Genomic DNA, 21,963 nt, shown 5'->3' on the forward strand with positions numbered 1-21,963 from the left:
AGTAGTAAGAGGAAAATTGATATTTAGAAACTTTAGTAAACCACCTACAATCTTTGACACACAAGTAGGCTAAACATAAACAGACATGAGAGATGTGAAAGACACCACTAGTAAAGGTAACTTAACTGATTTATTATATGTATCGATTTCATATCTCTAGAATAGACATGCGCCATTCCCGTGCTCATGTGACACATAAAAATTAGCCATTGATAGGCCAGGAGAAAATATCAATAAGTCATAATAGGCATAAAACTTCAGATGACATTCCTGACAAATTGTCAAGAGAAATGCTAACAAAAAGTTCAATCACTCAGTGATTTTTTTTTTTAAAAACCAGAGATCTCATTTTTTCAACTTCATTTTGTGTAAGATTGAAAATTAAGCTATAATTAATGACTGTTTCTAGGACTAATCGCAGTGGTAAATTGAGCAACCCTCCTCTTCCTACTCATTCCCACATCCTTTGACAGTAAAAAATAAACATACTGTAAAAATAGGATAAACCATAACAGTACTGGAAAAGAAAAGATGCCATAAGGGATTTTATTATACTAGTGAAGAAATCCTGGAAGATTGAGAACAGGTGGAAGAGAAATCTAGCATCCATGACATAGAATCCATGATACAGAGAAGAATACTGCAAACATCAGCACAGAGCCCGAGAAAGCCAGAGTGAACACATGGTAAGAGGAGGAAGTGGCCCTGGGGGTTACATTTAGGATGATTAATTATACAACAGCATTCAGAACATAATATCCACCAGGTTCCTTATTCTTCATCTGTTATGATTCTCAACAATGAAAGCAAGACCCAGAGAGCTTAAGTAACTAGCCCAAGGTTGGCAAAGCAGAGCTTTTCAGACTAAAGCCCCATTTTTTACTAGTGCATGATATTGGGTCTCATATGCGAGTGTTCAGATTTTTATCACGTAAAGAAGTCTTAAAAACGGATAAGCAAAAGACAAACATCCATGTAGAAAATTTTTCAGAAAGAAAGAAAGAAAGAAAGAAAGAAAGAAAGAAAGAAAGAAAGAAAGACAATAAGCAATTAGGTCAAGTGTGCAATAAATATATAAAAAACATGGCAATTCACTAGTAGTTGGAACAGCACAGAAGAAGATAACTTAATAATGTTTACCTATCAAATTGTCCGACATAAAGAATGAAAGCAATAATCAGAGATGTTCTTGGTGAGATTATAAACAGGTCCAAATGTTCTGGAGGCTAATTTAACAATCAAGGTCAAATGTTCTACAGTATGTATTTCCTTGAGTCCCAAATTTCACTTCTAGGAATTTATTTCAAGGAAGCAATTATAAATGTGCTTAAGAAAAATATATAAAAAGTTCACTAGAGAGGAAATTAAATGTTCTCTCCCTATTGTCTTTTTTCCACCAACTACTGCTAGTCACTTGGGCAATGGATAATAATTGAATTAATTGCCCATTTGGGGCCGAGTGTAAATCACAGAGCACGGAAGAGGACGTAGAGAGCAAATCCTGGTTCTATTCACAACAGTGGGCTAAAATTTAGGGAAAAAAGAGTTGAGCTGTGTCTCTGCTCCCTCCACCACTCCCACGTCTGTCCCCCTTTCTCAGAGTCTCTGGTTAAATCCCACATGCCTCTCTATCTTTGGAAGACAATATTTTACAAAGAGAAAGGCTCACAGTTTCAATAGTTGAGTTCCACCCTGTAGCTGCTGCCAGGAAATGAACTATCAGAGCCCAACCACCAAAAAAATGAAGAATAAAGCAGCTGAGACAAAAACCCACCTGGATGCTAGGTCTGCCATCTGCTCCTTCCCCTTTCACCAGTCCAGGGGCTGGGCCCTGGGATCACTCTTGGAAGACGGAGAAAACAGCAGGGAGATGCCAGTGGGTGAAACAGGAAGTCTGTGCTTTGCCACATGCAGTGAGGGCCAGGCTTCCGGAGAAAAGAAAAGTGAAAGTATTTGGAGCACTTCGTGCAGGAAGCTGAAGACCGTGCATGAGCCTCCCTCCATCTCCGTCCAGACACTTGTGAGGTTCCTGGGGTGTTTGGGGGAGGTGGGGGCGCTGCCATCCAGACCAGCCCGGGGAGGGGTGAGCAGAGGGGAGGAGGCATAAGGGTCCAGCCCCAAGGGCCACAGGAGCTGTACTGGGAGTCTACTATCTGTGTGTTTCCCTTCTCACTTCTGCTTCCTCAGGACTTGTCCTTATTCTGTACTTTTTTTGGGGGTGCGGATGCAAATGTTCCCATACTGAATTGTGGTGACGGTTATATGACTGAATAAATTTACTAGAAATCATCAAGCTTTAAAAAACATGCAAAAGGGGAGGGGAGGGGACTCAGAAATGCCCATAATTTGTCAGGATAAAAATATTGCCTAAGAAAATTGAGATTACAGGGAACCTGAATATAATCTGAAGTCATGCAGAGGTAGGCAGACCTCTGGGCAGGAAAGTGGCCAGGGGCCAGGCAGGCATTTGAGGGCTGGGGATGTGAAGTCAGGTCTAAGGCAGAGCCGGGACTGAGAGAAGACACTAGTGTTCTAGTCACTTCAGGGAAAGCAATATATCCCCTCCACACACCCTTTAAAGATTTCCTTATGTACACTGGCATGTAAGGTCTCTGAGAAATCCCATAACATAGAAATTTGTTTAACTTTATTTAAATCAATAATTAGCAAATGTGTTATACCCATGAGTACCCCTTACCAGGACATCCATATGCTCCTCGGGAAAAAAAAAAAAGATGGGAAAAACAATTCTGGGGTCTCAGAAGCCTTGAAACCAAGGTTCACCTGTTTGAATGAGAGCCCTTCCATGCTTGCTATGGAGGCACCAGCATGGTCGAGCAGATTCTAGAGCAACAGGCCCAGCCCTGGTGCTGGTAGGTCACCACTGTAAGGATGATAGAAGCCTAGGAGCCTCAGGAGGTCCATGGTAATGGAAGGAGGCCCAGGAGTCAACGTGATGCCCACTGCTGAGGAGAGGGTGCTGTGGTGTCCCAGCACTCCAGAGCACACAGCACTGTGCAGTGCAGGGACGTGGGCAGTGAGAGGGATTGGGACCCCAGCTGTCACACCTCACATACGTGAAGCCCTCCGCTTACCCTGGAAAACCCTTTCATGGACATTGGATATCCCAGCCTGGAACCAAGAATCTCCTCCTTTAGACCCGCCAAGAGATAGATTAGGCAAAGGAAAAATAAAAACAAAAAACGGCAGGAGTGGAAACATAAATGCCAGATTGGACAGAAATGATTAAACTGGAAAAAGATGTGAATAAAGATAAAAGATGTTTTTATCTAAGCAACACATGCTTGGGAATAATGGGAAAACTTCAGCTGTTATTTCAATGACATACGTACTGAGAATTTACTAAAATTATGTATAATTCCTTTTTAGCTCAATTTTATTGAGGTATAAAACATATTCATCTTAAGTGTACATTTAACTTGATGAGTTTTAGCAAATGTAATCATAATTACAATTAAGATACAGATCATTTCCATCATTCCAGAAAGTTCCCTTGTATCCTTGGCAGAGAGCCTCCTCCCCCACCCCAGCATCAGGCAACCACTCATGTGCTTCCTATACTACAGACTCTTTTCGTCTGTATCAAAGTCTTACATAAATGAAAAACATACAATATGTGCATTTTGATGTGTGGCTTCTTAGGGTCATCATAATGCTTTTGAGAGTCACCTCTGTTGTCGAGGGTCAATAATTTATTCCTCCTTAGTAGGTGTGCTGGCCAACTCTTGTTCGTCCTGTCTGATCACCATGATGTCATGAAGGTAATCGATCGGTGTGATGTTCTGTGGGATGTCCAGGTGGATCCAGATCTCTTTGAACGATATTATGACAAGAGGCAGATGAGTTAATATAACCCCAAGACAAAACTGTAAATGAATGCTCTTTTCTATCAAACTTTCTGATCCTCCTTTCTAACCAGAATGGAAGGAGCGTATTTGCCAAATCAGTGGCCACGCACCATGTGCCCAAGGGCCGTGGAGTGGCCTGGGCTGGGGATTTTATTGCCCAGACTGCTTATTTGCTTATCCCCAGTCTTTGGCCTTCCTGTGAATTCTGGGAGTTACCCAGTATACGTCTAAGAAATTGATTTCCTGCCTGGGTGTCAGCTTTGGTACTCATACCCTGAAACTCTAACTGCTTAAAAGTTGGTATCAGAGAATGAATTGTGGGCAATGAATCTTTGCAGAAATTTGACCAATATGAGCTTGGTTATCTGATCTCCCTGGACATATAAGTAGTGGACATGCCATTAGTGTTCAAAGATGGGAGTTTGGTAGACTTTGGCAAGCAGGGGCAAAGCACTGGATTGTGATCAGGACTCTGCAGTTCACTTTCCCGATCCCAAGTACCAGATCTTAGCATGCTTAGCAAAATGGAGAGGAATTTTTCAGGTAGAAAGAAAGCATTGACTGGCCTTCAGAGATTACCACCTACTTGCCCTAAGTTTGGTGGGAAAACAGAGAAAGGAGGGAGGCCAGAATCTTATCCCATAGGTCATAGGGAAGAGAAAGAAAACAACTCTACCCCTGTGTTAGGGACCAGGGACTCTCTGATGGGCATAGATGGTCTTGGTCCAGGATCTGTTATCTCAGGGAGATTGATTCTCTAGTGAATATAGAGAAAAACAAGATGGTGGGAGATACAAGCTAAAATTCCAGCTTATTGTTATTTGGGCTAACGCAGGATACTGAAAACTAGGACTTGCTTGTAAACTTGATGGGAGTACCCCTGAGAAATGCCGAAGACCTTGTGCTTCTAAGCAAGAGAAACTGGCACATTTATGTCATTGCCCAGCTGAGTGGTGGCCTGGGTCTGCCTGCTGCTTAAGGGCAGGAAGAGGAGAGACAGGGGGCACCCCAGTGGGCTCTTGCAGTCCATGCCTGGCCTTGTCTGGGCCACCGCGCCCCTTGTGAGAGGACAGCTATGCCCAACAGAAAGCCTCAGCCGAACAACCTCTTTCTCCCACCAAGTGAGAGAAGGAGAGAGAAAGGAGGGGCAGTGGGTGCTGGCAGGCGGTCCCATGTGTGCAGCCCCTGGTAGGCGCATGCTGCCCCCACCCACTGGCAAGACGTCCCCTGAAATCTGGAATCTCTCCCTCAGATGGATGCTTACTTCTTTGGAGGAAAGAAAGAGCAGAAGTGGGCAGCAGGGTAGAAATCTCTGGCCCCCTATACTTTGCAAACAGATCTATGCTAATTTCTAGCACATCTAGAATGAGCCAGAATGGGACACTTGGGTGGCTCAGCAGTTTGGCGCCTGCCTTCAGCTCAGGGCGTGATCCTGGAGACCCGGGATGGAGTCCTGCGTCGGGCTCCCTGCATTGAGCCTGCTTCTCGCTCTGCCTGTGTCTCTGCCTCTCTCTCTCTCTCTCTCTCTGTGTGTGTGTGTCTCTGATGAAAAAATAAATAAATAAAATCTTTAAAAAAATAGAATGAACCAGAAGAAGCAGGGTTCAGTAAAACAGACTTTGGAAACATCCTGCTTTGCTTCTGGCTCCCCAGGCCTTGCCTGCTTAGGCCCACTGCTCTGACCGAGGCCCTGGATTCTACGGGTGCCCTGGCTCCCATTTGCCTGCCTTGGATCCATTGTCCTTTCTGGATTTCTAGTCCTCTGGTTTTGTTCACTGTACTTGTGCTTTGCTCTCACTTCTTTTTCTTCCAAGTTTATGCTGATCCAGTGTGTTTTTGTAAGTTGCTTCAAATCTTTTACAGCATGAAGGCGGGCTATGTGTCAAAAAAAAAAAAAAGTTATGCACAAACACAAATGTGATGCACTTGGTAGCTAACATCACATTGTCCTTTAAGGTCTAGTAATGTCAACCCCAAACCCTTTCTTCATCAACCACGGGAAGCCTGTCACCCCAATTTCAGTGACCAGTTGAAGCACAGTTTTTTTCTAATCACCCTGGCATTTGTAAAGTGCCCATGTATTCAAGAAAGCTTAGACTGGCAGGCCAGGCATCTCTGCACAAACTTGGCACTTCCCTCTCGTTGCAGGAGTGCGGACTTTTCTCCGGCCTCTGGCTGCTTTCCAGCAAATTTGAGGAACCTCTTTCCCACCTTATAACCCTGAGCATTTTTGCTCTTCTCAGCCCCAAGTCCAGTCCAGGCTGAGTACTGTGCCTGGCCAGTCCACCCTTCCAGAGAAGACCTGAAATGTCTGGCTTTCCTACTTCCCTCTCACGATCACCTGAGCAGAGAGGCAGGGGCAAACGTGGAGGTCACTTCCTGCCCACACGTACTATGCCCTCTCACCTGGAAACAACCTGGATCCAGTTGAGCAAAGTAGACCTTTTTGCTCTCTCTTTCCTTTGCATGAGCAGTGACCCATGTATCGTAGAAATCCAGGAGGCCCTGCTCCTCCCTCCCTGGGGCTGAGAATTGCCCTAGAGATTGGGCAGTGGGGAAGCTAGGGTGGGGATAGTTGCATCACCCTGTTCAGCAATTTCGCTTTTACCCTTTGGGTGCCACACACAAGAGTTCAATCAACTGGTAGACCTTCTCCTCAGAGCTCCGGGAAGGCACAAAGGCAGGAAGCGTCTACTGCAGGTTGATCCTGGGCCAGCTCCATGACTCGGTGGGGTGGAAGCTGGCAGGTGGAGGCAGCCGGTTCAACCACTGGCCAGTCCTCACCTCTTGTTTTTGTTCCCCATCTTCTGTTAAGGTCGGCATCCGCAGTGGTTATGTCTGTCTTCACATTCATCCCACAGGAGTAGGACAGAATGAGATTACACATAAATAAATAATAGGGACATTAGATTTCTTAAATCGCAGCAGATTGGCTACTGGGGAAATGTGGGGCCACCTTGACTCATATCACCTTATTTCCTTGCAAAAGCCATGCAGCTGGACTGGCGTTGGTGGATCTCTCTGGTCCTCCTGAGGCCTCATCACTGCAGGGTTCTATGACTCCCGTGCCCTACGAATCCTCTCATTTTCCCCGTGCCTCCTCTCTCCCTACCCCGACCCCAAATGACAACTCTGCCCAGAAAAGTTCCTTTTAGAAAAAGTAAAATTAGATGCTTGTTGTCAAACTTGTGGTTTCTGGGTGGTGGGGGAAAGTTCTGCTCAGAGCCCCTCTGAGCAGGCTTCTGAACACCAACAAGTAAGGGGAAGTGAAAGTAGACCCAATATTAGCAAATGCAACTAGGTGGGAGGGAGCCGTTCCTTTATCTGTCCTGGGTTGTTACACATTTGACTAGGGAAGGAAGGGAGTTGTCTTTTAAAGGTACAAGGCAGAGACAACAACACGTTCTTATTAAAAATTAAAGCAAGGTGAAAGTGTATGGAAACCACTCTAACCCAGAATCTAATGCTGACTGGGTCCCAAGAAGGCACCAGCTTTGATACCAACAGCTGCAGCCAGGTAGGTGCTCAGCACCCAGGATCCTCACTCTGGCAGCCAGGGATGCGGCCCGCAGCTGCTCCTGCACCTGTTTCCGAGAGATGGGAGATGATAATGTCTGTCTTCTTCCTTTCCTTTGTTAGCTTTGCTAGAAGTTTATCAATTGTATTGATTTAAAAAAAAATCAGCTTTTGGCTTCATTGGTATTCTGATATTTTCCTGTTCAGTTTCATGGATTTCCACTCTAATTTTTAGGATTTATTTTTCTGCGTTTGATCTCAGTTTCTCTTTTTTGTCTAGTTTCTATAGGTAGATGCTTAGATCATTCATTTAGATCTTTCTTTAAAAAAAGAAAAGACACCTGGGTGGCTCAGAGGTTGAGTGCCTGCCTTTGGCCCAGGGCATGATCCTGGAGTCCTGGGATCGAGTCCCATGTCGGGCTCCCTGCATGGAGCCTGCTTTCCCTCTGCCTGTGTCTCTGCCTCTCTCCGTGTGTATCTCTCATGAATAAATAGATCAATCAATCAATCAATCAATCTTTCTTCATGTCTAATATGTGCATTCAATGCTGTGCATTTCCCTCTGAGCACTGCTTTTGTTACATGCCATAAATTTTCATAAGTTGTGTTTTCATTTTCCCTTAGCTCAAAATATTTTGCAATTTCTCTTGAGATTTCTTCTTTAACCCTAGAAGTGTGTTCTTTAACTCCAAGTATTTGGAGAGTTTTCCAGCTATCGGTTATTTCTACTTTTATTTTATTGTGCTCTGAGGACATATTTTTAAATGATTTCTATCCCTTGAGATTTGTTAGGGTACGTTTTATAGCCCCAAATATGGCATATTTTAGTAAATCTTCCATGCGAGCTTGAGGGGTATGTGTATTTTGTTGTTGAGTGGAATCCTCTATAAATGTCAATTAGATCAGACTGATTGATGGTGCTGTTCAGGTCAACTGTATTCTTACTGATTTTCTGCTTGCTTGATCTATTAATTACTAAAATAGGGGCATTGGCATCTCCAACAATTGTAGTGGATTTGTGTTGCTTCTTGTAGCTCTATCAATTTTTGGATCATGTACCTTTTTTTTTTTTTTTTTGGATCATGTACTTTGATGCTACTTTGTTAGTTGCATGCACGTTAAGGATTGCTGTGTCTTCCTAGAGAAATTGCCCCCTTTATCACTCTATAATGCTCCTCTTTGGCTCTGAGAATTTTCCTTGTTCTGAAGTGTGCTTTGTCCAAAATTAATATAACTACCCCAGCTTTCCTTTGATTAATGTTGGCATGGTACATCTTTTTCCATCATTTTACTTTGATCCTATCTGTGGTTTTATGTTTAAGGTGGCTTTCTTATAGACAGTATATAGTTGGGTATTTTTTTGTTTTGTTTTGTTTTCACTCTATTGATCTTTGTCCTTTTTTTAAAGATTTTATTTATTTACTTGACAGAGAGAGGGAGAGAGAGAGGGAGAGAGAGAGAGAAAGAGCACAAACAGGGGGAGCAGCTGGCAGAGGGAGTGGGAGAAGTAGGCTTTCATCTGAGCAGGGAGCCTGATGCAATGCGGGGCTCAGTCCCAGGACCCTAAGATCATGACCTGAGCCAAAGGCAGACACTTAACCCCTTATGTGACTGAGCCACCCAGGTGCCCCAATTTTTGTCTTTTAATTGTATTGAGATCATTCACATTCAGAGTATTCGTGTAGTTGGATTAATAATGAATAGAAAATAGTTTGCAAAAGTTTTCTACTCGTTATTCTTGTCTTTGTTTCTACTTTTTCTTCCTTTCTTTTTCTGCCTTTTATGGTTTTAATTGAACATTTTATGACCCCATTTTCTCTTCTCCTCTAGCATATGAATTATACTTCTTTTAAAACATTTTTAGTGCTTTCCCTAGAGGTTGCAATATATATTTACAACTAGTCATATCAGTTATTTATTTACTTATTTATTTATTTTTATTTTGCTTGACACCATTCATTGTCTTCATATCCATGCTTTCAAATTACACTATCCTGCTTCATGGGTGATGCATGCATCTTATGACAGAATGTGACAAACTTCTCTCTCCTGTCCTTACCAACATTGCTGTTGTCATTTTGCTTTTCCAAATGCTTTAATCACGTGTTGGTATTATTACTTTGAACAAACAGCTATCTTTTAGATCCAATTGAGAATGGGCAATTAGTCAGAACTCCAAAAGCTAGCTTTTGTTCATGTAGATTACATCGATTGATATTTACTAATTAGGGATTGAAACTTTGAGCACCTAAATATTTATTTGTTCATTAAAAAAATAATAATGAACTCATTACCTGCTAATATAAATGACATATTTTATGAAAAATAACAGTGTTTTTTATTTTATTTTCTAAAATAAACTAAATTAGTAAGAAGATTAGCAAGGTTTTATTTTTCACAGATCTCTTTAATAGTTGGCTCAGTAGAAGACAGCTGGATTCTCCTAGTGGCTCTGCATTCAATCTGCTGTGATGCCACAGAACACGTAGCCTCTGGGAAAGTTCACTAATCATGTGTGATAGGAAAAGAGAGAAAAAGGGTTAATAAGACCTTAGTACTATTATGAAAACAGTTTTGACCCTGGTCATACCTGAAAGGGTCTCACACAATCCCAGGGGTCCCTGGACCATACTTTGAGAATCACTATTTTAAAATAATTTTTGAGACATGCTTTTGTTTTCAATAAAATCTATGGGCTTTAGACATCAGTATTTTAACTGATTTTAGTGATCCTTGTCATTTCTTATGTAACCAAACTTTGCTGGTACTGATTTCTTAATTCTCTTATTGTAGCACATCATCAAATAATTTGTCCCAGAGAGTGTGTCAGAAGAAAGGAGTAGATTATTCTATTGGAAAAATGATGCCAAAATCTTGGTGAGTCACTGGCCTCTGCTTCAGGGAAGCCTCTCCTTGGACTCTGTCTCTGGCTGATGAGTAGCTGCCATCTGAAATGACAGCCACTGTAACAGAGGAACAGTAAGCATGACTGATCAGCTGTTAGCTCAAAATTCTGCCAAAGTGATACCTATCAGTCCAAGGCGGCAGGGAGATGCAATCTTACCTTTGCCCAGAAGTAAAAACATGGCATTGAAAATTGTGTGACCAACACAGATGGTGCAGGAGTGAAATATTTTCTGAGCCCTTGCACAACTGTTTGTTTTAATTGAAATTTGATTGACACACGCTGTTACAGTCATTTCAGATGTGCATTATGCTCTGCTCACCACAGTGTACCTTGCATGAATATTTTGCCTCCACACATGAATAACTGATCAGGGTATATATTTTTTTTAGTCATTTCCTTTTGCCTCTGAATCTATAGATTTGCATAACTGTTTTAGACATAGAGGGTTTCGAGTTTAGTTGCTGGAGTTCCCCCACCTGCCCCTTGAGAGTTGTTACCAGCCGTGCTCTGGGAAAATTCTCTCCTTATTTTATAAGCATTTTAGCTAATCTTCTTGTCTTATTTTTTTAAAAAGATTTTATTTATTTATTCATGAGCGACCTACAGAGAGAAAGAGAGGGAGAGGCAGAGACACAGGCAGAGGGGGAAGCAGGCTCCATGCAGGGAGCCCGATGTGGGACTCGATCCCCGGTCTCCAGGATCAGGCCCTGGGCCCAAGGCAGCGCTAAACTGCTGAGCCACCCTGGCTGCCCCTCTTCTTGTCTTTCTAAATTTTACCAATCATTTTAAATTTCCAGGCCCATTGTTTTATTTTCTGATCTTTTCTTTATGGCATCCTGGACCATTCATAGGTTACTACTTGTTTTTTGGAAACGCTCTTCTGTCCCCAGCACTATTTCTATGTAGGCTGGGGTAATTTTTGTTCTTTGTTCATCTTGATTCCGCTCCATCCTGTGGTAGGTTTCACAAATGTGTGTGGCCTATTGTTTGTTCCTACTTAAGGGAGAGGCACTGAAAAGCTATTTTGCAACTCCATTTGTTGAGATGGGCTTGAAAACCTGTGGTCTGGGCTGTGTGAATCCCAAATGTCTGAAGATGAAGACTTTTTTTTTCCTATAGTCATCTAATATTTTTCTTAAGAAGCAGCCTCTAGGCTCTTGCCTGGATGTTAGTGCACCACACGGTGGAGTCAGAGAGGAGCTGGGGAGCAGATCATTTAGGAATTTAGGATTTTAGGATTGCTGGCTCACACTTGCATCTCCCTTCCAGGTTCCATTGCCTCTGGGAGGCTGCAGGACACACTGGGCCCTTTTCTTGCCTCTGGGATTATCTGCCACCGGCCACAGCAGTTAGCCTCAAATCACTTTTCTCTTCCAAACTTTGGTTTCAATTTCTCATCTAACTCCCTTTCTTTAGTCATTGTGCCTTTAATTCCCTTACTCTTACTTTAGGGACTCCTCTGTCTGAGGGGAGCAAAGCACTTGTCTGTGGTCAACTATCTTTAACCAGAAGTCTTTTTATTTTTTAAAGGAATTCAGGGAAGGAATGGGCTTCATTCTATGCTAATACTATATGAAGGGGAAGTTCCAATAACCCTGTTATGGTGGGATAAAAAAAAAATTTTACAAGTATTTACACCTTTTAGAATTACAAAGAAGTTTATCAAGATATTGTCAGCAAAGGGAACCACTTATCCAGTAAGAACCAGAATTACAAAGCTTTTTGAGTTTAAAAATTACTTTTCAAAAAAATAAAAAATAAAAAAATAAAATAAAAATAAAATAAAAATTAATTTTCCCAGGTATGACCATATGTTTGGAATCTAGGGGTCTTTCAGGCCTCCAAGAAGAGATAACACTTCCACGGCAGGTTTAGATACAGAATGACAAGTCCTACTTTTGAATATACACACACGTCTCTATATCAAACTGGAGAAAAACACATATTCTTGTGACTGTTAATCGAAATCTTACAGAGGGGTGTCTTTGACCTGATTTTACGACGCGGAATACCAATCTTGCTCCTGCATCATAGATGTGAGAGATCTACCTCTGCTGTGTCTTTTCCTTGAGATTTCTTCTATTTGTAGCTAACTAAGAAGACTTCCTGTTCAATTGTTCTACACGCTCAACACACACATCCTATTCAAGCTTCCCCACATCCTATAAATGGATACCATTACTACTCTTGTGTCACATCAGGCAACTGAATCTCACAAAGTTGGTCAAGGCTGGAGCAAGTAAGAAGCCCAGCCAGGATGTGTCCTCAAATAATCTGCGTCCAGAGCCTGCACTTGCCTTTGTGTAAGTTCATTACCGAGTGGGCAAATTGGGGCACCTGGGTGGCTCAGTCGGTTGGGTGCCCGCCTTCGTCTTGAATGGTGATCCTGGAGTCCCGGGATCAAGCCCCGCATTGGGGTCCTGGCTCAATGGGGAGTCTGCTTCTCCCTTTGGCCATCCCCCTGCTTGTGCTCTCTCTCAAATAAATAAATAAATAATCTTTAATAAAAAAAAAAAAGAAATGGGCAACTTGAACATGCTTTTGCAAAACTATACCTTCCCTTCCCTGTTTATAATACCACACAGGGGATCCCTGGGTGGCGCAGTGGTTAGGCGCCTGCCTTTGGCCCGGGATCAAATCCCACGTCAGGCTCCCGGTGCATGGAGCCTGCTTCTCCCTCTGCCTATGTCTCTGCCTCTCTCTCTCTCTCTGTGACTATCATAAATAAATAAAAATTTAAAAAAAATACCACACAGTGGGGTCAATGAACAATCTGGAATAACCAAGAATGATCTTGCTCTAATAGAGGCAAACCACCAATGGAGCATGTTAGACAGGAGAATGTGAGGGAAAGTTCTCAGAGGTGATGACCAAGCTATTCTTGAAAAAGAGGAGGGTTCTTCTAGACAGAGGACATTCAGGGTAGTATTCTGCTTGCAGAATGCATTCCTTGCAGGGTTTCATCTAAGACAGTGATTTTGAGAGACAGATTTGGAGAGAGAGAAAGAGAGAGCGCACACCAGTGGGGAAAGGAGCAGAGGAAGAGGGACAAGCAGACGCCAGGCTGAGCGTGGAGCCTGACTTGGGGCTCAATCTCACCCAAGACATCATGACCTGAGCCAAAATCAGGAGTCAGCCACTTAACCAATTAAGCCACTCAGGCGCCCCAACTAAGTCAGTGATTTTAATTGTGTAATATACAATGGAATCTCCAGAAACACACCAGACAGGACAGGATAAAGGGAAAGAACCCGGGGCACAGGTCAAGAGGACTTTTCTGCCTTGATGCCAGACCACATGTGTTACGTGTATTCTTTTAACTTCAGAAAAAGCTTCCTAATCTAGATAAAAGCAAAATAAAGTTGGCTTGACAGCCATATTGGCTGAAATTTTGAAGCATGACAATTCTCAGGGTCTATGAAGGTACAGAGAAAAACTCTCATGAAGTCCTGGCAGGGCTGTAAACTGATCAATCACTTTGAAAAATAATTTAGCAACTTAAAGATCTGAAGGTAGTAGACCCAATGAGTCTGCAATTCACTTCTAGATACAAATGCTAAAGAAATCGGGACGCCTGGGTGGCTCAGTGGTTGAGCATCTGCCTTTGGTTCAGGTCATGATCTCGGGGTTCTGGGATCGAGTTCCACATTGGGCTCCCTGCATGGAGCCTGCTTCTCCCTCTGTCTGTGTCTCTGCTTCTCTCTGTGTGTCTCTCATGAATAAATAAATAAAAGATTTTTAAAAAAGAAATGATTGTCATATACATGTAAGGAGATATAAACAAGGATGTTCTCCAAAATACTGCTCATAATACCAAAAAAAAAGGATAGACCTAAGCATTTACCAGTAAAGGATTATTAGGTACATATTGTCCATATTTATGTAAAATATTCCTACACAGCAATTAAAAAGTACTGATTTGAATTAAAATATCAGTATGGATGCCTTGTAAATATCATGATACATGGAAAAAGGCAAATAACGGGCATACCTTGTTTAAGATAGACTTGTTGATCAGTAGTAGGTTCTGTAATATTACCTTAGTTGGTTTTTTATTTTTTGTGTGTGTGTGAACTTTTAAAAACAATCTGCATTAGCCAGGGTTCTTCAGAGAAACAGAAAAGATAAAATGTGTCTGTGTGTGTGTAAAAGAGATTTATTATAAGGAATTAGCTCACATGAATATGGATGTTGGCAATTCCAAAATCTGCAGTGCGGGCTGGCAGACTGGAGCCCCAGCAGAGCCAATGGCACAGTTCAAGTCTGAAAATGGTCTGGTGGTGAATTCCTTCTTACATGGAGAGGTCAGTCTTTTTGTTCTATTTGGGTCTTCAATTGATTAGACGAGGCCCACCCACCTTATAGAGGGCCTGCTTATTCAAAGTCCACCAATTTAAATGTTCATCTCATCCCCAAACCTGTTCCAAATTAACACATTAAGTTCACCATCATGGTATCCTATCAATTCCTATAGAGATACTAACACTTTTAAGTCCAATGTTTTCCCTAGAAGGTTCAGGTTAAGTCTTTTTCGGTAGTTTTGGTTGAACTCTTTCACTGTTACAAATGAGTCTTTCTTAAGCTAAGTGTCTTCTACTGCACCCTTGACTACTCTCCCAGTAAATAAATTCCATTTATGCTGGTCCTTCCACAAGAACACACTTGGATACGTGTTGGCTCTCCCTTGACTATCTTTCATGTCTAAAATCACCCATTACAAGCCTCTTGGAAACTCAAATGTCATGTTTTTGTATTATGTCCTTGTTTCCCAGGATGCTCACAGGGAGCCAGAACCCAGAAGACCAAATGTCAGAGGAGCAGGTTTTCTACGAGTTCATTTTTAGGCTCTTCAAAGAGAATAAGGTGGAGATTGCAAGTGCAATAAAAAAGCCATTTCCTCTACTTATGGGCCTCCGAGACCGTGGCTTTATCCCTGAGCAGATGTTTCAAGTAAGTAAGGAGACTTTTCTTATGATACCAACTCCACCAATGTTATGCCAGACTGCGGGGTGCAATGAACAAGCCGAGGGGCCTCCTGGAGACTGCCACCATCCTCTAAGTTAGGAGGTGACAGGAGAAACAGCATCACAGAAAACATCCCTTCTTCTGAGGGAAGTGTAGCGGGGGAAGGGTATGGCGGTGGAGATGTGGCTGAATTGGAACTGGGAATGCTGCATAGGTACAGTGCATCTTGGGTACATTAATACAATCTCGTTAATAGTAACTAAAAGCAAATAAGTGAGCTGGGCAATGTCTCATTACAAAGCCCTCTTATCCGACACACTTGAACCTAAGATTATTGAAACTCACAGGCAAGTTGGGTCCTATTAGGATAAATCCGGAGACAAATGCTTGCTGCTCTCTGTCCAAATCATTTTTTGCTCTTTAGACATTTCTGGAGCACTAGAACACAGGTGAAGGTTAATGGTGGGTCTTCCTGGGGACACTGAGGACAAGCCTTCTCTTGTCTTTATGAAGTTTTTTGCCCTTTGGACATGTTCATAGAAGGGAAGAGTGGTCACTTGGTTTCCTGGAGCTCTTCAGGCCAGGTCAGTCCCGGGGCGAGGGCAGTGGTTGTTGTGTGGTCAACAGAACGGCCTCTCGTTACCAGTCAGGGCCACTCCGGAAGCATTCTGGCCAGGCTCTTAAAGCTCCCACAATCATTAGACTTTGAAGCCACCTTAATTCTTCAAAATTCCCCTCTCAAGTGTGTATCAATGTCGGAGAGGGTCAAATAAGAGTCTATTTTTGTAATGGAGGATATTTAAGAAGTCATCCAAACATGTGACATTCTAACGTTTCACAAGAGAACAGATGGTCTGGTTATGATCTACTTCTTCTATAACTTGTAAATTCACAGCTACATAATTCTCCCTTCAATATTTTTAAGCATTTTCAAGAAGCTTGTAGAAATCTGGTCCCAGTGGAAAGAGTAATCTATGATGTGCTCAGTGAATTGGAGAAGACATTTGACAAGACAGTTCTGGATGCACTGTTCAGCAATCTTAACCTAAAGGCCTATCCTGACTTACTTGAGATTTGCAGGAGCTTCCAAAATGGTAATTATAACTTTCCACAACCTTGGGGGATTCAAGCCCATCTCATTCACTGATTCATTCATTCACTCTTCATTAATGTTTGACTGTTATTTATTGAGCGACTGCTACATGACAGGCACAGAATACAGTGGTGAAGAAAACACATGACCTGTGTCCTCATGGAACTTGCAACCGGTGGGGGTGACAGAAGTTAACCGAGTAATCCCACACATGATTGCTCGGCCAGGACCCTGCATTTGATGCTGTGAAACGTAGGATTTGAGTTTCTACTTTTCGGTGGCAGAAGGCATGAATTAATGTGGTTTTGTAGGGAAGGAGGAAGCCTCTCTGTTACCTGTGGACTTGTTCAAAGATTAAAAGATTTCCTCTGTCTTAGAAAATATGTTATTCGGTGCAGTTGTGTGCCAACTTACTTCTCCAGACAAACAGTGGAGAAGTCACTAGAGAAGCCCAGCACGTACCTGTGCCTGCGGAGATGGCAGCTGGGAAGGGACCAGTGGCAGAGGCGTGTGGCGGTTGGAAGCCAATTCTGAGAAGGGAAGTCGGTGCGGATTTTTGAGGGCCTGACACCCAGTGCCAAGAAATTTGAAGTTTATTATTTGGGAAATAAGGAGGTAATGAAGGATTTTTAAGCAGAGAAAAAGTGAGAGAAGTCAATGTAAAGAATGAGATGTGCTGATTTGTGAAGAACATACCTTGATTAAAATAAAAGCTATAGTATTTCCACACTATGATATATCCAAGTCAGAAAAAGGCAAAAAAGAACTCAAACACCAATATAAATTCCAAGTCAGTATTATATGTGTAACCAAGGTGACCCCAGGTCATGGGTAGGAAGGAAAGGCACTTGTCACTGCCCATATCTCAGGGGCTCTGATCCTCTCCAGGGACTGTGGGGATCCCCTTCCCTGGACCCCAGCACCCACATCACACATGTTAGTTTCTGGGGCTCCCCGTGCTGAGGCTCACTGTCCCACCCTTCCCAGGGTGGTCACTGCTGGCGTCTCCTAGAGCCTGCTGTCCAAGGAAGACACGGGTCAGGGGTCCAAAGCCAAGAAGCTGGTAGGAAGGTTGTACAACGTGCAGAGACACCCGCACTTGGGGCTCCCCCTGTGTTCTCAAGACCTCTGACTCACAAAGCATTTCCCCACATGCCCTCCTCCGGTGTTTGCCTGGACGAGAAGCCAATGTGTCCTGCGGATGCTTCGCATCTTTGTTCTGATAGAGCCTTTAACTGTCACCTCTCAGTGGGTGCTGCTCCAGGACGTGTGCTCTGGTCATCTGTTTTTCTTGGCCAGCATCTTTCTCTATTTCTTGGATTTTTTTTTCTCATGTTTTGTGAGTCTTGCTTTTCCATCTATCTTTGGCTGAGTTACCTTGGAAGGCAGCTGCGAAGCAGGGAGCCCTGGGCTGCGTTCCTGCACCTCTTGCTGCCACTTCCTGGGGCCCTGGTACAGCTGCGGTGTTGACTTCAGAGGATACTCACCTCCTCTTTGTGCCTTGCAGAGTATCTTTTTGTTGTTTCCTGTATCTCTCCTCACCCATCCCACCCCAAAGAAATGCTAGTTCCTATTTATTTATTTATTTAATTAATTTTTTTGTTCCTCTTCCTTTTAACCAGATTCCCTGCCTTCCCAGATCTAAAGTCCTCTTTCTCTTTCCCTCCCTCTTCCCTCCCTCCGTTCTTCCCTTCCTCTTTCTTTCTTTCTTTCTTTCTTTCTTTCTTTCTTTCTTTCTTTCTTTCTCTTCTCTCGTTTCTATGCTTCTTTGTTTCTTTCCCTTAAAACCTCCATCCTTAAAAGATGTTGGGGCTCTCTCTTTTTTTAAATTTTTTTTATTTATTTATGATAGTCACACAGAGAGAGAGAGAGAGAGAGAGAGAGGCAGAGACATAGGCAGAGGGAGAAGCAGGCTCCATGCACCGGGAGCCCGACGTGGGATTCGATTCCGGGTCTCCAGGATCGCGCCCTGGGCCAAAGGCAGGCGCCAAACCGCTGCGCCACCCAGGGATCCTCTCTCTTTTTTTAATATACATATAGGTCTATTTCTCTGTACCCACTACTTTTCTACTGATGAGATTCCTCTGCTGCTTCTCTATTGCTAGTTGCAAGACACATTCCATCTGTGTTGTTTATTTTAAATTAGTTTTCATTGTCCTAAATAGTTCATTGAACTATTTACAACTTTTCCACCGTCCGTCCTTTCTTAAACCTTGTGAGATGCATCTTGATGTGAAGCAGCATCCGTTTCTGGTCCCGTGAGACCTGCTGAAGTCCAGGGTTCCCTGAGGACTGGAAGGCTCCTGCTGAACTGCAGGAGTGAAGGGTGTTCCTGGGGTGTGTAGTTGTGACAGGAAGCTGCTGGTCATCGCCGGAGGTCTCTAACTGCCTTTCCTTCCTCTTCCCAGTGATTCGTGACAACTTCCATTATGAAGCCATGGATGAGGAAGAGACAAAAGAGGTGCTCCACTTCCAAATGCATCACAAGCTAGGTACTTGTGACTCCACAGGGACCTGTTCTCTCATCTGCTGAGAGATCAGGGAGGCTGAGCTCCTTGGTGGAGAGTGCTCCTTGGGGAGGGGTGCAGAAGGAGACCCTGTGTATGTGGGGGGAGGATAGATGGTGGCCAGGCTGGTGGTGGGTTGTACGGGAGTATGGGATCCTAACTAACTAACCAGGTGTGGAATCCAAAAATGTTGCCAGGCAGATACAGCCATTCAGAAGATAGAACAGGAACACAAGAGCAGATCTTACTGTGACCATGAGGGATAATTAAGGAAAAGAGCTGACGGTGGTAATTGTGAGTTAAGAATTCAGTGGAAAAAAAAAAAGAAGAATTCAGTGGATCTGGGAAGGGGTAAGGTTTGGCACCAGGTAGCAGTTCCAAAGAGAAAGCCAAGAAGGAACTTCTGTAAATGCTTCCCATGATAAAAGGAAGGAAGGAAGAGGAGGAGGAGGAGAGAGAGAGAGATAGAGAGAGAGAGAGAGAAGTAATTGTGTGCAGAAGAGAATATGGAAGGGGTAGCCCTAGGTGGAAAAGAAAGAGAAGGGCACCTGTTGGCTCAGCTGGTTGAGCGTCTGACTCTTGATCGTAGAATCCTGAGTTCAAGCTGTGTGTTGGTCTCCATGCTAGTTAAGAGAGAGAGAGAGAGAAGAGTGTAAGGGGGAGAAGAAAATGAAGGGCAGTAATCACTTAACAGTGACAACAGTAGTGACCCTGACCTTTCTCAGTCCGCTAGGTGTAAGGTGAGCCCTCCCTATGAAGCAATTTGTTTATTGCTCACATATGAACTATGTACTTTTCTAAACAAGAGCCACCGTTTTCAGCTTTTCAATCATCCTTTCATTCATATTATTACTAATAGCTGATCATTAAATTATAATACATATAGCATTAATACCAAAAATCATGATTTTTTGCTAAGTCACTTTAGCCCCGGTATACCTTTACAAGCACTCTTCATTACAACCCTATTATAAGGGTTTTGTTATTCCCACTTCCCAGGAAAAGAAACTAAGGCATGAGGATATGAGTGATTTGTGGAAAGTGTCATGCCTGGTCTAGGACTTGAACCTTCTCCTACACACCAGTTAAGGGCAAACATGCTGAAGCCTCACTGCCGGGCTTCACATCTGGCTCTACCTGTTGCCTACTTGGGCAAGTTACTTAATTTCTGTGTTCCAATGTAAACATTGAAACTATAAATCTCTATATCTCTGTCTATATCTCAAATAAGGTTGTTGGGAGAATTTCATGATTTAATATATGTGAAGCACTTACAATAATTTGTGGCACAAAGTAGTTGCTATATGTTTACTACTCTTATAATAATGTGTTTCTGACTCCAACAACTAGACATTTAATAACACTCCAAATTTCAAGACTTTTCTCCTCAGTCACCTGCTGAAGAGAAAATTATTTAGCAGACTAGAGTAGCAGAGAGTGAAACAGTGTTTAAGCCAAAGAAAAGTTCTCCATCCTCAAGCCAAATGTCTACAATAAATTTACTTATTTGTTAAATGTCAGTTTTTTTTCCCTTGCAAATGACCAATGTATGAAAAACCATAGAATATAACCAGCCTTGTAGAATGCCATTAATATGTATCCTCTCACTGGAATTTGTATCTCAGGTATATAATTTTTTTGATGTATTAATACATTTATATAGAATTTGGATCCATTTTAACAATCACACTTATTCTTTTGAATGAAGTCAAATTGCTAAAAGCCTAAAATGTACATTAAAAAGTACAAAGCAAAAATAAATAAATAAATAAATAAATAAATAAATAAATAAATAGTACAAAGCATATCTAAGGAGAATCATCTCCTACTGAGGGTAGTAAGAATGAGAATGGAGTGGTAGAGGATCAGTGGTAGCTGCTCATAACAAATAAAAGAGCCTCAACATGAAGGAGAAGAAGACAAATGCCTCAATATTCCTGATGTCACCTGGTGACACCCTGGCTGCAGATGGAATCCCAGAGCAACTCAGGGATGGACAACAGATGAATACAACGGAAGGAGATCCATCTCATGACCCTGATGCTACACGAGAATGGAGGATATGGAAAACAAATGTGCCCAAAAATCTGAACAAGAAGTAAGGTTGACTGGTAGTCAAACAGTTGCCCGGATGACTGATTCTGAGCAAGTTAGCACATATAGGGAAGGGTTACAGGCAGTTCTATGAGTTCATAGTTCAGAAATGAGGCCTCTATAGATCTTGGAAACTAGCCCTTTATCTGATATGTCATTTGCAAATAAATTCTCCCATTCTGTAGGTTGTCTTTGAGTTTTGTTGACTGTATCCTTTGCTGTGCAAAAGCTTCTTATCTTGATGAAGTCCCAATAGTTCATTTTTGCTTTTGTTTCTTTTGCCTTCGTGGATGTATCTTGCAAGAAGTTACTATGGCCGAGTTCAAAAAGGGTGTTGCCTGTGTTCTTCTCTAGGATTTTGATGGAATCTTGTCTCACATTTAGATCTTTCATCCATTTTGAGTTTATCTTTGTGTATGGTGCAAGAGAGTGGTCTAGTTTCATTCTTCTGCATGTGGATGTCCAATTTTCCCAGCACCATTTATTGAAGAGACTGTCTTTCTTCCAATGGATAGTCTTTCTTCCTTTATCGAATATTAGTTGCCCATAAAGTTCAGGGTCCACTTCTGGATTCTCTACTCTGTTCCACTGATCTATGTGTCTGTTTTTGTGCCAGTACCACACTGTCTGATGACCACAGCTTTGTAGTACAACCTGAAATCTGGCATTGTGATGCCCCCAGATATGGTTTTCTTTTTTAAAATTCCCCTGGCTATTCGGGGTCTTTTCTGATTCCACACAAATCTTAAAATAATTTGTTCTAACTCTCTGAAGAAAGTCCATGGTATTTTGATAGGGATTGCATTAAACGTGTATATTGCCCTGGGTAACATTGACATTTTCACAATATTAATTCTGCCAATCCATGAGCATGGAATATTTTTCCATCTCTTTGTGTCTTCCTCAATTTCTTTCAGAAGTGTTCTATAGTTTTGAGGGTATAGATCCTTTACATCTTTGGTTAGGTTTATTCCTAGGTATCTTATGCTTTTGGGTGCAATTGTAAATGGG

The 21,963-nt window shown here is 42.4% G+C and overlaps 2 protein-coding genes and 2 long non-coding RNA genes across 34 annotated transcripts in view; 1 reads left to right on the forward strand and 3 right to left on the reverse strand.

Annotated features, from left to right (window-relative positions):
* SP110 (SP110 nuclear body protein) overlaps window positions 1–2,045 on the reverse strand; it is a 39,617-nt gene extending 37,572 nt beyond the window's left edge. For 5 of the 7 annotated variants that reach the window (XR_012016667.1, XM_072796621.1, XM_072796618.1 and 2 more), the window contains exon 1: window positions 1,775–2,044. Coding sequence is in view for 6 of the 7 variants with exons in the window: in XM_072796621.1 (XP_072652722.1) it covers window positions 1,775–1,794 (20 nt within the window). In the remaining variant the exon portion in view is untranslated. Of the gene's footprint in view, window positions 1–1,774 lie in introns of all 7 variants that reach the window. The other 2 variants (XM_072796619.1, XM_072796622.1) reach the window with 2 other exon arrangements.
* Window positions 1,697–21,963, forward strand: part of SP140 (SP140 nuclear body protein) — a 68,212-nt gene continuing 47,945 nt past the window's right edge. For 9 of the 23 annotated variants that reach the window (XM_072796592.1, XM_072796596.1, XM_072796594.1 and 6 more), the window contains exons 1-5: window positions 1,697–2,025; window positions 10,179–10,262; window positions 15,066–15,243; window positions 16,184–16,352; window positions 18,760–18,843. In XM_072796592.1, coding sequence (XP_072652693.1) covers window positions 1,712–2,025; window positions 10,179–10,262; window positions 15,066–15,243; window positions 16,184–16,352; window positions 18,760–18,843 — 829 coding nt within the window. In that variant the 5' untranslated portion in view covers window positions 1,697–1,711. The other 14 variants (XM_072796605.1, XM_072796606.1, XM_072796607.1 and 11 more) reach the window with 12 other exon arrangements.
* Window positions 3,895–6,994, reverse strand: LOC140616148 (uncharacterized). Its single transcript, XR_012016679.1, has 2 exons — window positions 6,276–6,994; window positions 3,895–5,744 (listed from the first exon to the last, which is right to left on the reverse strand). It is a non-coding gene; the product is annotated as an uncharacterized lncRNA (long non-coding RNA).
* LOC140616147 (uncharacterized) overlaps window positions 9,766–21,963 on the reverse strand; it is a 50,609-nt gene continuing 38,411 nt past the window's right edge. For all 3 annotated transcript variants that reach the window (XR_012016676.1, XR_012016677.1, XR_012016678.1), the window contains 2 exons: window positions 19,407–19,481; window positions 9,766–9,890 (listed from right to left, as the gene is read on the reverse strand). This is a non-coding gene — a long non-coding RNA (uncharacterized lncRNA). The remainder of the gene's footprint in view (window positions 9,891–19,406; window positions 19,482–21,963) is intronic.

Source organism: Canis lupus, chromosome 24 (genome assembly GCF_048164855.1).
Source record: "Canis lupus baileyi chromosome 24, mCanLup2.hap1, whole genome shotgun sequence".
Classification (NCBI taxonomy): domain Eukaryota; kingdom Metazoa; phylum Chordata; class Mammalia; order Carnivora; family Canidae; genus Canis; species Canis lupus.